The 16,564-nt window shown below is 44.5% G+C and overlaps 1 protein-coding gene across 1 annotated transcript; it reads right to left on the minus strand.

The window, feature by feature from the left end:
- Window positions 1-628: 628 nt before the first annotated feature.
- On the minus strand, window positions 629-15,005 carry MPDU1 (mannose-P-dolichol utilization defect 1). The gene is made up of 7 exons (XM_033925573.1): window positions 14,854-15,005; window positions 12,760-12,825; window positions 9,611-9,743; window positions 9,451-9,536; window positions 9,210-9,328; window positions 8,179-8,289; window positions 629-2,764 (listed from the first exon to the last, which is right to left on the minus strand). Exons 1-7 carry the CDS (start codon window positions 14,945-14,947, stop codon window positions 2,636-2,638), a joined length of 738 nt encoding a protein of 245 aa, XP_033781464.1. The 5' UTR covers window positions 14,948-15,005; the 3' UTR covers window positions 629-2,635.
- Between the last annotated feature and the right edge of the window lie 1,559 nt (window positions 15,006-16,564).

The raw sequence follows: 16,564 nt of genomic DNA on the forward strand, positions 1-16,564 counted from the left end.
ATGTATAAATAGTTTAAATACTTTGCTTAAAACTTGTGGTCATGCTTTCAGGGATTTATACCACCAACATGTTTCACCCAAAGGGGTTTTATCAAGGCATCATATCCCTTTCTAAAGCTTAAAGCCGCTGTACTCGACCGCTGAATAGTTAATATGGTGTCTTGATAAAACCCCTTTGGGTGAAACATGTATAAATCCCTGAAAGCATGACCACAAATTTTAAACGAAGTATTTAAACTATTTATATACTAAGGTGGAAGAAAGTATTTATAAACTGAATAGCAAAGTATGGAAGATCCGGTGAGGAAGTAGTATATAAAGCCTGACGCAATGAATTTGTATGAGTGCTAGGTAGTACTTCTGAGAGTGTGGCCCAGTGGTTAAAGCAACAGCCTCAGCACCCTCAGATGATCTTCTTAACTCCTTCCCACGCCCTGGAAGGATCCTTGGTTCAGACCACCCCAGACCGATAAAGATTCACTCTGTTCTTAGAACGCTCAGGAACGGAGATCCCTCCACCTCTCTACGGAACTCATGCTGCAGATGGCAGAAAGTTCTTCATTTTGACAGCAGAAGGTGGAATATTATGGATCCATTTGTAGTTTGCACAAATCTACAACACCCCAAATCTGTCTGAGTATTTTAAAGTTTTATTGAGTTGATATTAATTGATTTCATTTTCATTTATTTTTCATCAACCCAGTGGAAGGCATTTCAAAGCAGCAAATGCCTGTCCGTTGTGCTCCGAGCAACTGAATCACTTGTAAACAATTTGATAGAGAATGTCGACATACCCCAGGGCAAAAACAAAGTATCAACACTGCAAACCCCAAGAAACCAAATCCCCGCCATTACCAAAGAAACAACTGACCCCCAAACTGTCCCTTCCAAATTTAAAATGTTGTGTCTGGCTGTTAGCTTTACTGTAACCAAGCTCTGGAAACAGCCCCCTCTGCTGAAAGAGTGGCGGAGGTTTGAGGTGGTCTATATTGAAAAGCATACACAGACTTTTGGAAGGTCTAATACATTGTATGATACAATGGAATGAACTCTAGCCTTCCTAAGGAATACGTCATCTTGCCCTTACTATGCCCAGACTTCAAAACAAAACCACGAAGAGCAAACATCTCTGCAAACAAAACGCAAAAACAAAGAGCAGAGACGACAGTCCACTGATGGTAGAAAGGATGTTTGAGGAAACCAAATGTTCAGTGTAAAAGTCTTCATTCGATAAAGCGACTCAACACGAGCCGTATTTCAGGCGCAAGGCCTGCTTCAGGAGTCGCGTCACTCTTGATAGCGAATGACCCTTCCACTAAATGAAACAATAACTTTTCAACACCATAAAATAGTCACAGATTGCTCAGATGCATCTGCTCTTACAAAATGGCTGCCAGTACTTGAGGCAGCCATTTTGTAAGAGTATATTTCATGGTGTTTTAAAGGTATTGTTTCATTTAGTGGAAGAGTCATCCACTATCAAGAGTGAAGCGACACCTGAGGCAGGCCTTGCGGCCAAACACGGCTCGTGGTTTCCTCAGATATCCTTTCTGCCATGCCCAGACTTCACCTAATGTCGAATTTAGGTACCATTTTACAGAATAGCACTTAGTCCAAATACTTGCACCCAAGCATGTACACACAAATGCAAGCTTTCTCGTCTCGTACCTGCTAAATCAGGGGTGGCCAATCTTGGTCCTCGAGGGCTGCAACCCAGTGGGACCGTGGCCTTCACTGTATGCAAAGAGAGGCATGTTCATTCGTTGAGGAAATCCCGACAATCCAACAGGGTTGTGGCCCTCGAGGACCGAGGCTGTCCACTGTTAACTGTGGTGCGACCTGAAAATGAAAGAGTTAAAAAACACTGACCAGAAAACGTACGAATCCTGAGATTTAGAATGTCACCTTTTTTTGTTGCTACATTTTGCCTCCTAGTAAAAGCAGGAGCGTCAAGAATTTCCCAAGTAGCAGTATTTTATGATGAGTTGGCTATTGTTGGATTGAATACAGCGCAATCAGCTAATCAAATGCACCCCTACCCCATAATGGTCCCATATTCTGGGATCCCTTCATGCAACAGGCCAAGAGAGATGTTAGACTGTGCCACTGCACCTCTGTGGTGGGGGGGAGGCAAGATGGGAGCAAACCAAGCTGCTGTGTAAGGGCGTGGCAGTGAGCCCCTTAAAGGATACACCCAGAAGAAGGAAGTAGGGATGACTGATGACGCCACTAAATATTGTAAGGGGAAGCAGCCGATCTCTCACTGTATCCAAGAATACTGGAAACAATGGGCCGTACTACTGCAATCTACCATTTCACCCCCTTGGAAATGGGGAGATGGTATATGTCCCTTGGGAAGGGGGCAACAACAATGGTTTAATTATATTGTTTTGTTAATTTAAAATAACTAGCACAGTATTCTAGGTGTCCCGCAACAGTTGTAGTTCAGTTGTGTCTTATAGGATGAGACCATCACATTGTTGGGAATGAGGTACAGTGGGCTGCCATGGCACGGCTGAGTTTGGCTGTGAGGTGAAGGCAAACAGTAGGGCCTTGCAACACAGAGGGAGGCAGAGTGGAGGTGACGAAGAGCAGCTTCCCTCTCCCAGCCCGCTTTGCCCTGCCGTTCCCCAATTCAGTTGTACTTCTTCTTCTTAGCCTTACTGGGGATCACGTTCCAGTAATAGAGCAGCTGGCAGGCAATGACCCCATTACACACTGAAGAGACGACGTATGTTAAGGCCATAAGAACATCTCCAGTTTCCTATCACACACACAAAAAGGAAAAAGAGAGACAAAAGAAAAGCTTTCAGCTCCATGTTTGCGCCAGTGGAAACTATCCAGGCTGCTTCGGCTCACACCTCTTGGAAAGAGTATTTCTGCGGTGACCCTCTGTCACTTCATTTCTCGGTTTTTCTGATCTGCAATTCCCAGCTCAGACCTTTCTCACTTCCCTGGCGACACGTCCCTTTCTAAAGAGGGTACAGCAGCGTGCAAAGACTGGTTATGTGCTATTAATTTTACCTGGCACAGTCTAATAATAGTGCTCTGTGTTTAGATGCAAGATCTCCTAACAGCCCCCGAGGTAGGCATTTTGCTGAAACGTGTCAGGCTTTGGATTGAGTTGACTGAAGATTGTTTTGTATCAATTTGCCCAATTGATGTTCTATGATTTTTAAATGCTGTTCCAAAGTATATGTTTATGAGGATTTTTGTGACAGCAGAATACAAAGCCTGGTGCGTGCTACTAAATTTACCAGGCACTTCTGTGTGCATTCTCAGGATATCGTTAAGATTGCTTTGATAAGGCTGTTTATTCTAACCCTGCCTGAAGAATGCTCTGGATCAGACAATGGGCGGGAGATTCTGCTTCTAAAGCAGTGGTCTCAAACTTATGGCCCGCCAGGTCCTATTTTGAGGCCCTCGGTATGTTTATCATAATCACAAAAGCAAAATAAAACCGTTTCTTGATCATATGTCTCTTTAGCTATAAATGACAATATTATTATTAAGACTTAGCCAAAAGGAAAGATTTAGAAACTATAAAGAGTTTTACCTCAGGCAAAATTGTCATTTCTTTAATAAGACATTAACTATTTATTCCGAGGCCCTCCAAGGACCTACAAATCCCAAATGTGGCCCTGCAAAGGGTTTGAGTTTGAGACCACTGCCTTAACTGTATGCATGACATCCTGTTTGTCTTTGGGAAGCAGAGCCGAGATTGTGATGTCATAATGCCTCATTCCACCAATAAGAGCCAACCTCATCAGTGATGTCACAGTGGCTTGATTGTCCTGTTCTACCCTCTTCCCTCCAGCCCAGTCAACAGATTAACTGTTCCCCTTAACTCAGTGGTCTCAAACTTGCGGCCCGCCAGGTCCTATTTTGAGGCCCTCGGTATGTTTATCGTAATCACAAAAGCAAAATAAAACAGTTTCTTGATCATATGTCTCTTTAGCTATAAATGACAATATTATTATTACGACTTAATCTAAAAGAAAGATTTATAAACTATAAAGAGTTTTACCTCATGCAAAGTTGTCATTTCTTCAATAAGCCATTAACTATTTTTTTCTGAGGCCCTCCAAGTACCTACAAATCCAAAATGTGGCCCTGCAAAGGGTTTGAGCTTGAGACCACTGTTCTAAAGCTACTTTGAGCAGGCTACATTTTAAAGGACAAATGCTCTTTGGCAAGGGGTTGGACGATCTTATGGCCAGTGTGGCAGATTGTCGTCCTAAGTTATTGCCAGACAGTAGAGCATGTGCCCCAGGGGGGTTTGAATTGTGGTTGCTTTCATGGCTACAGGCGGTTTTGCCATGCAGCAAGGAGCTCCTCTCCTTAGAGATCTAGACAGAGGTTCAGGAGTTCTAGATGACCTCAAGCATCCCCCCACCCCCCACTCAGCATTTAATAGAGAATTTTATTAAGGTGCAGAAAAATCTGGACTTGGTGCACGTTAATGTGGGGGCAGTCCCTTGTGGTAAGCCCAGATCCATCATGGCAGTTTTGTAGGGCAGGAGTCTCCAACGCGTGGCCCCAGAATCTCCATTGCGGCCCTGTAAATTTCAATCTTGCCCAGATACCGTAACAGCAAACCATCCCTTAAGTGTGTTACTCAGGTGTGTCGCATTTATGGAATCTCATACTTTGACAATCCCAAATAAAAAGAGTCAGCTGCACTGGTTGCCAATGGAAGCAAGAATACTTCTCAAATTTGCTATGGTATTTGGATCAGCTCCGCTATATCTCCTCTCTCATTTTGAATGGTACCGTTCGACTGGGCCTAACCGGCGTACTGGTTTATTTACTTTTCCTAATCCCAAAAATTGACGTTATAAAAAAATATTTTGATCGATCTTTGGCTTATCAAGCAGGTAAAGTTCAAGTATGGTTAGACGACCTGTTTCAACAATCTGCATCTTATTGCACCTTTAGAAAATTGGTTAAGACCTATTTGTTCAAAAAATGTGTTACTTGATTGATGACTATGTCATAATTTCTTATTGTATTTTTCACTATTGAACTATTGTACTGCTTTTCTGTGTGCTTTGTATCATCACTGGAAAGTCCGGTCCTCTTTATTCTGTGAACCGCCTAGAACTTTTTGGGTGTTGGCGGTATAGAAAATCAAGTTATTATTATTTGTAAATGCCTTTTTCTAAATATTGATTCCTCGTGACTGCTGACTTTTGAGAACCTCTTCATAATTGTTTGCACAGGCCCTTTTTTGGCTTTGATCCTTCTATTGCCGATTCTCCGAGGATTTGCGTATTTATGTTTTACAAATTTATGTATGCAATACTAAAGTTTGTTTTTCCGCCTGTTGGGGGCTGCAAATAAAAAAAAATATATCATGAAAGTCTTCTGTCATATCAAGAAGCATTACGGGTAAGGACCTGAAACATCCGGTTATGTTTTCTGATTCCTATGTGGAATTTAGAAGACATTTAAAGACATATTTGCTTCTTAAATATCTAGACAACTAGTTGGTATGGATATGGTGGCCTGGAGGACCACCAGGCCAATCGGGTTTTCAGGCTAGCCCGAATGAATATGCATGGGGCACATTTGCATGCCTGTCATTTCCATTATATGCAATTCTCTCTCATGCATATAATTTGATAAGGCTGTTTATTCTAACCCTGCCTGAAGAATGCTCTGGATCAGACAATGGGCAGAAGATTCTGCTTCTAAAGCTACCTTGAGCACAAGAAGCCACAAGGTGCAAAGAACCCTCCAGGGTGAGGGCTGATGATTGAAGCATGGGGGGAGAGCCAAGATTTAGTTCTAGCTCTCACTCATAGCCCTGGTGGTTCTTTGCACCTTGTGGCTTCTGAGGCCTTCCCTTATCCAGCATTTGTCTGTCATTTCCATGAGAAAGTGGAGTTTTTGGCAAGTTAACACACCTGAGTAACACACTTAAGAGATGGTTTGCAGTTACTGTATCTGAGCAAGATTGAAATTCGCAGGGCCGCAATGGTGGTCTGGGGCCCTACAAAAATGCCATGATAGATTCAAGTTTCAAGTTTATTAGATGGCTTGATTAACCGCCTTAAATCAAGTTTCTAAGCGGTGTACATTTAAAAAGTTACATATATTGGGTAACAAAACAATCCATACAATTAATAAATAAACTTATTATGCTAAAAATTAACATTGTTAAACACAAGGTAAGGAGGGATGAAATACAATTTGTAAAGTAAAGAGGAGACATCAAAGGAAAATACAAAAGGGTAATAAGACATTTGAGGGGAATAAAATAAACAAAGCAATAAGATAAAAGATTAACTTGCAAATGCATCTCTAAAAAGGAAAGTTTTTAACTCGTTTTTAAATTTTACAAACTCTTTCTCCTCCCGTAAAAACATAGGGAGGGCGTTCCATGTCTGCGGTGCTGTACAAGAGAAGATAAATTGTCTCCTTGTATTGATAATTTTTAGAGAGGGAACAGATAAAAGATTTTGTTCACTTGATCGTAAGGTTCTCTTTGCAGAATAGGGGATAAGTAATCTAAATAAAAATGCTGGGGTCTTATTATATAAAGTTTTTAAAATAATTGTACATAATTTATGAGTAATTCTATGTAAAACAGGAAGCCAGTGAGCCTTTTTAAGGAGTGGTGTTACATGATCAAACTTTTTGGATTTAGTTATTAATTTAATTGATGCATTCTGAATAATTTGTAGTCGTTTTATTTCTTGTAAAGCAATTCCTTTAAATAGGGAATTACAATAATCGATTTTAGATATCACCAGAGAATGAATAAGTATATTTAGATCTGGGCTTACCATATTAACATGCACCAAATCCAGATTTTCTGCACTTTAATAAATGTTCTATTAACTGGGGCTCGGTTTAGTTGACGGCGGGTTAGGGAGAGGGGAGAAGAAATGGGTGGGTTTGGAGGATTAAGAAGTTGTGAACAATGTGTATTCTGCAGTTTGTAACTCTTTTTGCTATTTTTCTGGTAGAGACAAACGAGATGTCAAAATCAACCCGACAGTTACTTTATTATGGTAGAGAGTCACAAAAATCATAAAAATCTCTCTTAAAAATCTCATAAGGAGTCCCAACTCGGATCCCGGTTTCGGCATCCCTAGATGCCTTCCTCGGGGGACTGATAACACGCGGGCTGAGAGACGAAGCAGTGCAAAAACTCCTCGGCGTCTTCAACGTGGAACGAAACTGGGATCCGAGTTGGGATTCCTTATGAGATTTTAAGAGGCATTTTGTGATTTTTGTGACTCTCTACCATAATAAAGTAAACGTCACTGGGTATAGACTTAAGAGGAAGGGACAGTACGGTGGGCAGACTTGATGGGCTATAGCCCTTTTCTGCCGTCATCTTCTATGTTTCTATGTTTATGTTTCTATGATTTTGACATCTCGTTTGCCTCTATCTTGCTACATAATGAGGCAACTCTCTTCTTTCCCTATTTCTTCGTCTAAGTATTCTAACTTTATCAAAGTGTTTACCAAAGATCAAATAATTTAAAGACATAAAAGGGCCCCTTAATGATGTATGGATTTGATCCTACTTCTTCATACACTTCTTCCTCTGTATTTGGAGTTTCAGCATTCGCGGTTTCGATTATTCACGGTTTTTAGCTTGCTGGCTCCTCCCCCAAATTACCTCAGCTTGCATAGAAAAATCACTGATTCCAAGCATTTACAGAGAAAATCGCTGATTCCCGGGACTTTCTTCACCCTGTTTTGCCTCTCCTTCAGAAACAGGCCAGGTCTCCCATCATGTTATTCGCAGTTTCAACATATTCACGATGGTTTTTAATAGAAAACAGTGAATAACATATAAAAAAGTTATTCGCGGTTTTTCAGTATTTGCGGTTCTGTTAATCCCCTATCACAGCGAATACAGAGGGAGAAGTGTACACCACTTTGGGCTATTTCAAAATCCAATTAACTCGCTTTGCACAGATAAAAAGGTGAGGGGAGGGAGGAATTTTTGCTTTTTCCCAACCTTCCCTAGAAGGAACCTCTCTCATGATATACATTGCACAGAGTAGACCAATCAGATAGCAGCAAGCGCCCGCATCTGTCTGGGTGAGATGACCACCCCCAGACGAACTGTGAGGAAGCAACATGGCTGAACTCTCTCATCTGCCCTCTATCCGCTTCCCGTGTGCTCCCCCCCCCCCCCCAGCCAGCAGCACTCACTTGTACAGAGGTGAAAATCCGAGCCAGAGAGCCCGCAAACAGCAAGAAAACTGTGATGGCTGAGAGTTGGCCAGTATGCCCGTTCTGGTAGTTAGATGCTGCCTGAATGAGCTGGAAGAGGAAAGAGGCAGAGGTTAGAGGAGAAGCGCGGTTCATGTTTTCAGGACACATGGGAAAATGACACAGTAACAGCCAGTTGACAGTAGATAAAGATTGCATTGGCCCAACCAGTCTGCCCAGTTGAAATCATTCCACTTTGGATAAATGAACGTACACATTTCCCAAATGGACTGACTCGCCTGACCTCTGAACCCTTTTACTTACTACTGTCCCAATCATGCCCGATATTCAATGCTACTTAACCAGTCAGAAATGGCTCCTGACCAGTTAAGTAGCGCTAAACCGACCAACCGCTAATATTTAGCGCAATGATGGTCACTGAATTATTAGCTCTTAGCAGCTAGCTGGCTATGTCACATGACTGAGCTGGCTCTCTGTGAAATTTAAAGCACTAGCCAGTCAAGTTTAGTGGCCAAATCGGGCTGAATAGTGGTCTATCTTTGCCCGCTATAAACTTAGCCGACCAGCACTAAAAATCGACTTACCCAGCTAAGTTTGAGCTAGCCAAGCCATATCAGATATTCAGTGCTGGTCACTGGAAATGGCCCAGCATTGAACATCCGGGCTCAGCGCCAACCGTGGGAGTCAACCCGGCTAACTCCCGTGGTCTGAATACTGGCCCCCTGCGCTCTATGACCACCACCAGTAGGCCAACATTTTTAATGGGATGTTACTAGTGACTGTTGATGGCTGGGTAAATATAGAATAGTTATAGATCCTGGCTTCTATCATGCGCACAGTTAGGATAGGTAGAATGAAAGAGACTCAAGAAGCGCAGGCGGCAGTATCATCAGCCTGACTGCTCTCTCCTACAAGGGCTTCCTCGTCTTTTGATTACTGCTCTGGATCACTGGATCTGGTCTGAGGCGACAGATGGGCTCCCTGGTTGGGCTCCGTCAAGCCTCACTCACCCGGCTGAAGATCACTGCTGGCATGTTGGAAGCCTGAAGTACCGTTACCACCGCCATAGGGGTTAATGGGGAGAGCAGCAAAGACAACAAGGCCAGGTACACAACCAAAAAGAGGGTGCCTACGTCCAGAACAAGGAAGAGATTTGTGTGAGACACAGACAAACAAGGCAGATGCACCCGCACTGTCCCACGTGCCCTCCTTCTCCGGGCATGACTACATTCAAAAGCTAAGTGACTTTACCTCTCAGCGTCTGACCCAAGTAGTGCTGTATGAGGAAGGCAATGGTGATGGTTTGCAGCATCAGAAAGAGAGCTTCTCCCCAGGAGCTACAAGAAGAGGAAAGACCGTCAACCACACACGCGTGAAGAAAGACCCAGGCTGAAGCAAAGGCACGTCTCACCTGAAGGGGAAGCTGTTAGCAATGCTGTACGTCATGGTCCCAGTGATAGCCAGCAGCTCCAACAGCACAGAGCTGAAACTCAACCCCTCGGCACTTTGCGCTCTCAGGATCTTGAAAATCTGCGGCAGCTTCACTGTGAAACCGAAACAGGACCGCAGACTAAGTCAGCAAGAAAAGGGCTGAAGGGAAGATGCGTCTTTTTTTTTTCTCCTGCTGTTACAGAGGTACACCCTCTTGTGTGATAAGCTGACTATAAACTTTCTGCATATAGAAAGGAAGATTAGGTTCTTATCTCAATAATCTTCTTTCTTGTGTCTAGTAGTCCTGAACGCTAGGGTTATGCATCTGAACTCACAAGTTGCTTGCAGAATGATATCACTCATCTTTCAAATCTGCCTCCTTCCCAGTAGGCTTGCTCCTGCCCCCTCAGTTTGTGCAAAAGCAGTCAAGAACCACTGTAATGGAAGACATCACAAGAAGGAGGGCAACGGGGAGAACTCCCCGACACAATACCTCTGTTCTGCTCTGAAACAAGTATAACATTATCAAAATTATACAATACTGCACATAAGTGGCATTAACATTTATGGAACTCACAGCTACTGGCATGTCCTACTGAGAAGCAGAAACTCAGCCTTGATATCATTTTTTTTTCCAGCTTAACTGAGAGATAGAGAAATTATTCACAGTCAGACACAGACTGAAATTGAGATCAAAGGCAGACGAAGCCCCCTCAAAGGGTGGAGCTTCAGGACTACTAGATACATCTACAAGAAAGAAGATTATCGAGGTAAGAACCTAATCTTTCTTTCTAGTGTTACGTGTCTAGAAGTCCTGAATGCTAAAGATGTAACAAAGCAGTCTCCTGAGTCTAGGGCGGGATTACTGAGTCTGCCTTTAATATTGAGGACCCAAAAGCGCCATTCTCCCTGGCTACCATGTCTGTACTATAGAGTACTATGGAACGCTGCTCTACAAATCTCCATGGGGAAACTGCCCAAGCCTCTGCCCGTGAGGTAGCCACCCTGTTGGTGGAGTATGCCTTCATTGCGATTGGCGATGGCTTACCACAGCCCACGTACACAGAAAAAATTAATAGAAACATGATGGCAGATTAAGGCCAAATGGTCCATCTAGTCTGTCCATCTGCAGTAACAATTTTTATCCATCTGGAGATTGAGGACTTGGATGCAGACCTGCCTTTCTTAGCATGACTGGTCAGAATAAAAAGGTGAACAGAGACTCGAAACTCATTGGTAACTCTGAGGTATCGAAGAAGCACTCTCCTGAAGTCTAGCAAATTCAATATTTTGTCCTCTTCCTTCGACCCAATAGGCTGAAAGGCGAGCAAATGATCTTCCTGATCAACATGGAAGGCAGTGACTATTTTAGGTAGAAAGGACAGAACCATGTGCAAGGAAAGTCCTGCTTCCATAATCTTAAGAAAACAGCTCCCTGCAAAAGAGAGACTGTAACTCAGCGACTCGTCTCACTGATGTAATCGCTATCAAGAACACCATCTTGACCGTCAGATCTAAGAGAGAAGCCTCCTGTAAAGGCTCATAATGTATTAAGGTTCCAGGATGGGAAAGGTAGACGCACCAGAGGGCACAACCTGAGAGCCCCTTTAAGGAATCTTGCCACATCTGGATGAGAAGCCAGAGACGCTCTCTCTCCCTGGGCTCGGAAACATGAAAGGCCTGCTTATCTGCACTTTCAGTGATCCAACCAACAGGCCCTTCTCAAGTCCCTCTTGCAAAAATTCCAGGACTACCGAGATTGGGGCTCAGCGCACCACTATTGGAAAGTCTTCCAGGCCTTGGCATAGGCCACCACCGTTGAGGGCTTCTTGGCTCTAAGCAAAGTGGAAATGGCCACCTCTGAGTATCCTTTCCTTACTGCATGGCTCAAGAGCCATGCAGTAAGCCTAAAGTGTTTCAGATTCTATATGGGGATTGGGCCCCGAGTCAGGAGATCCGTCTGAACTGACAACCTGAGACCTTCATCTCTCTGTAGACAAACTAGGTCTGTATACCACGGTCTGCGGGGCCAATTGAGAGCCACTAAAACAACCATCCCCGGAATGCTAGCAATCCTGCAAATGACTCGACCCAGCATGGGCCATGGCAGAAACACTCCCCTTCTCCAGCCATGGCTAGACCAACGTGTCAAATCCTGCACCTCCAGGCTCGTATCTTCGGCTGTAAAAGCAAAACATCTTTGTGTTTGCTGCTGAGGCCATGAGATCTATCAATGAGCTCCCCCATCGCCGAACAATGGCATCAAACATTAATGGGGACAACGACCATTCCCCTGGGTTATGCGTCTGCCGATTGAGTTTGCCTGAACATTCTCCACTCACGCAATGTATGTGGCTGAGAAAGCATGCAGATGAGTTTCTGACCATCGAAAGAGAAGCTGAGCCTCTAGACGTAACAGGATGCTCCTGGTGCCTCCTTGTTGATTGACATAGGCCACCTCTGTCGCCAGGGCCTGCAACGTCAGCCGAATGGCTCCGAGTTCCAAGAAATTTATGGACTACTTTTGCTGGGTTGGGGACCAATGATCCTGAACTGGGTGACCGTGGCAATGACCCCCCCAACCATAAAGATCATTAGGATCTCCAAGGAGGATATACGGAGTGGCATGCCCTTTGAATGAGGAGGATATACGGAGTTGCATGCTCTTTGAAAGGAAGGCTATCTGTAGCCACCACCGTATCCTCGCTTCCGATGTCTATGGATGCAGTTGCTGAAGTAAATCTGTCTGAGGAGATCAACGGGATAGGAGAGTCTTGAAGGGGTCTCCCCCGAAAATAATAAAACCGCAGAGCAGATCATAAACACCACATCTTAGCAACTTGCTTGCAGAAGAAAAACTGAGGGGGCAGAAGCAAACCTGTTGGGAAGGAGGCAGAGTTGAAAGATAAGTGATATCATTCTGCAAGCAACTTGCGGGTTCAGATGCATAGCCCTAGCATTCAGGACTACTAGACACATTGCACTAGAAATGACAAGCTCTGGTACCCACTCTCAAAAGCCTGGATCCTCTGCTCTAACCACACTGATCGTCTTCACCAGCACTGCTCTGGGCTGCGAGTCAAAACAAAATAGCGAGAAGATTGAAAGAAATTTGGGAGAATGCCATACCCATGAGTGATCCGATGATGATGACAATCCCCAGCAGTTTGCTGATAAGGATCTTCAAGCAGGGAACTAGAAAGGGTAAAGACAAAAAGAGAGAAGTCCAATTGAATGCAAGCGGTTACCTTCTCCCCTGGGAACTGCTAGGGGCAAAGTGCAAATATATATAAGGAGGATTCTTCACAAAACTCTGACTTATTAAGACAAATCTCTTGATTTTAGAAGTCTAACAACAGGGTTGTAGAAGAGTCTTTTAACACTGTTACAACAGACAAGAGGCATTATAAAGGTAATCACATCATTTTTTTTATCAATTTGGTGATGCTTTAGGTCAGTTCCCCAACCTTTTTAGTTGTGTGAACCTAGAGAATGATACGGGAACAAATTTGTCCACATTCCCGCGGGATCTATCTCCATCCCCGTCCTTTTCTGTGAGTTCTGTCCTTGTCCCATCCCTGAAAGCTTATGCAGATGAGGACAGAGTTTGAGGGATAAAGCAGGGAGAGGGTCAGAACTCGCGGGGATGGGGACAAATTTGTCTCCGGGTCATTCTCTATGGGCCCTTATCAACTTCCCAAAGGTTCAGAACCTCCGGTTCATCCTACCAGTCTTCCTGGACCTTGTCCCTTGAACATCAAACCTATCCCCAGGCTCCCCACTATCCTTCTTCATCTCCCTTCCACTTTCTGTCTCAACCAGTCACTCTCTCTCCCTCCTCCAACCAATATCCCCCTCCCTCTCAATCGGTCCCACCAGCCTCACTCTCCTTTCTTTTCTGTAAGAGTCTAACAGACATTGGGAACCACTGCTTTAGGTATCTAGAAGCTGGAATAAATATTTTTATATTATGGACTCAATATTCAGAGGATTTATTTGACTGGGAGAAGCTGCCTGGATAAATACCAGTGATATTCAGTGGCACTAACCAGACATGCCACTGAATAATACTTCCTCTGATCAACAGATAATGCCGGGGCAGTGTGTGGGCAGAGCTGGAAGATATCTGGTTAATAGCAATATTCAGATAGTCCGCACTGATTCCAGATATTCAGCGAAAGCCACTATCCAGATGCTGCCCCTGAATATCTGGATTTTTGTTCCTGCAGCGGAAGGCATTTTTTTTAAAAAAAGCACCAAGCATAAAAGGTATTCCACAGTAAGATTGATATTACATCTTGAGTCATATGTTATATGTAGCAGGTGCCAAGCTGCTATTCTGCAATTCTGTGATGGGAGACTGAACATTAAGAAAATGTTGAAAAAGCAATTATTTTCTGCTAATGTTTTCCCGTCCTGTAAATGTTTTTATGGGATTTTGTCTTTCCATCTTGTAGGATGAATTTAAAAGAAGGTTTTAATAATGATATCGTAATGTTTTATTGTGTTTGTCTTGGTGAAACATGTTTAGCATTTTTAAATATGTATGCATGTAATTTTGTAAACCGCATAGGGAGTAGATTCAGTATATAAAATGTAGATTAGATTAGATTAAATAAATAAGCATTTGTATAGACACAGACAAATGCTAGTAGAGTGGATTTATAGGCTTGCTTTGTTGTGTTTGGGGGAGTTGCTCACTTTCGATTGCTTATACTCATTACACATATTTCTTACACTATTATTTGTTTTCACTGATTTAATTAATGCTGTATCTGGCCTCTTTCTGTGCTGTCTCAATTAATAAATGCAGGCACTCTGGGCCTTTGCTCTTTATCAGCCTTCTAAGCCTGGCCACTAGATGTCACCATTGTGCGTCTACTGACACTTCCTGTTAGGACAGCGGAAACTAGCTCCACAATCCCAACCAGTCACAGGAGCAGGCAGCGCTGCAGCGTCCTCAACGAGCCTGTCTCTAAAGATTATTCATTAGCTTTTACTTCTACAAATAAATCCACATATATGTTACTATCTGACTTTGTTTCTTTCTGATGGGAGGGGGTGGGGGAGAAACGAAGAGTTTTGCCCAAATCAAAGATGGCCGTCAGTGGTTTTCTCGCCATGTCCTAGGATCCATTTCCGGTCGGAAGATTTTGTGTCGATTTCAACGTCGTCCCCCCACTTCCTTCGGTCTCGTTACGCCAGAGTCCGCGGAGGTCTCACCGTGCAGCAGATTGAAGTGCAGGAAGAACTCATCATAGCAGAACTCCGACATCAGAAAAGGGACCAGCAACCGTCTCATCGCCTCCTCCGCCATCTTGGTAAAGGGCAAAAAAGGGGAAGGAAAAGCTTAAGACATGCCAGTGGGGCGCATGCGTGGGAATCTCCTGCGGGACGTTTCCGCGAGGGGCGAGAGAGAGGGCCGCATGCGCAGGAACGTAGGGCGCGTATGTGCCGGAAGCAGATGGCAGCCTGGCCGGTGCATGCGTGATGAGAGAGGAGTTGGCGTGAAAAAAATCCCTCGGCTTGAGAAATAGTCTCGGAGGTGCCTGTTGCGCTTGCGCTATCTGAAGCTACCATAATTCTACTTTGTGGTTTTCAGATAACTGTTTTGAAGGTATGAACTGAGCAGTATTTTATTTTTTGTGTGTGTGTGTTTGGAGGAGCAAGGATGAAAAAGATCTGCTTCTAATCTGCATGTCAGATTAGATCATACATATGTATATGTTTCCTTGGAGCAAAATAAACTCAGCATTTCAATGCCACTGCAGCAGCCTCAGATCCAGGCAGAAGGTGAAGCCAGGCCAGACCAGGAGGAGGAAGAAAAAGAAGATGTGGTGGCCCTGTCAAAAGGAGTGATGGCCACGTGCCTGATGTACTACGTGCATCTTCAGAGGGAGAGGCGAAAAAGGGAGCGAGACCATCAGCAGCGGTCACTGCTGTTCCGCCGGCTGAAGGCCAAGCAGAGGCGACAGTTTGCTGCACTCTGGTACAGCAACGCGTTGAGCATCAACGGTGTTGATGCTGGCGGTCGTCGCCTCTGGACCGGAGCACGCTGCTCCTCCTTCTGGGACACGGTCACAGGGAGGGCCTTCAGCAATTTGGACTGGATGGACAACTTTCGTATGGGCAAGGCAACCTTTTATTACCTCTGTAGCCGGCTGCAACTGGCCATCCAGCGGCGGGACACCATCATGAGGCGGTCCATCCCCGTGGAGCTGCGCCTGGCCATGACGCTTTGGCGACTGGGGACCTGCTGTGAATACCGCACCATTGAGCGGCTCTTTGGGGTATCCCGCTCCACCATATGCCAAGTCATTCAAGAGGTCTGTGAAGCTGTGGTGAGCATTCTGACACCTACATATGTTCGAGCACCTGATGGGCCAGCCCTGGAGGATGCACTGAGTCAGTTTGAGGAACATTATGGACTCCCTCAACTGGCGGGTGTGGTCAGTGCTCTTCATATCCCTATCCGAGCTCCCAGTGAGACTACAAACAGCTACTTCAATGCAAAAGGTTGGTACTCTGTCATTCTGCAGGCTGTGGTGGACAATCAGTTTTGTTTCTGGGACCTTAACGTTGGCTGCCCTGGCAAAGTCTCTCATGCCCAGGTGTTTGCCAGCTCTGAACTCTACGACCGAGCTAGCAAGGGTGTTCTCTTTCCTGCTGCCTCCAGGAACATCGCTGGAGTGGATGTGCCCATCTATCTCCTTGGCGACTCAGCCTACCCACTCCTTCCGTGGTTGATGACTCCATTCATTGGTGTGCCAGGGGTTCTTACGTCAGAGCAGCACAGCTTCAATGAGCGGTTGGCCACTGCCAGGCTTCTGGCGGAGGTTGCCTTTAATAGACTGAAAGGTCGCTGGCGCAGCCTTATGCAACGTAATGATGCAGATGTGGCTTTCCTGCCCACTTTAATTGCTGCCTGCTGCAC

The sequence above is a fragment of the Geotrypetes seraphini genome, chromosome 16, assembly GCF_902459505.1.
Source record: "Geotrypetes seraphini chromosome 16, aGeoSer1.1, whole genome shotgun sequence".
Lineage (NCBI taxonomy): Eukaryota > Metazoa > Chordata > Amphibia > Gymnophiona > Dermophiidae > Geotrypetes > Geotrypetes seraphini.

Coding starts and splice junctions, on each gene's coding strand:
- MPDU1 (XM_033925573.1), bottom strand. CDS start 14,947: ATGGCGGAGGAGGCGATGAGACGGTTGCTGGTCCCTTTTCTGATGTCG. Junction 9,537..9,610: donor GCTAACAGCTTCCCCTTCAG/GTGAGACGTGCC, acceptor CTCTTCTTGTAG/CTCCTGGGGAGAAGCTCTCT. Junction 9,329..9,450: donor CTTGGGTCAGACGCTGAGAG/GTAAAGTCACTT, acceptor TTCTGGACGTAG/GCACCCTCTTTTTGGTTGTG.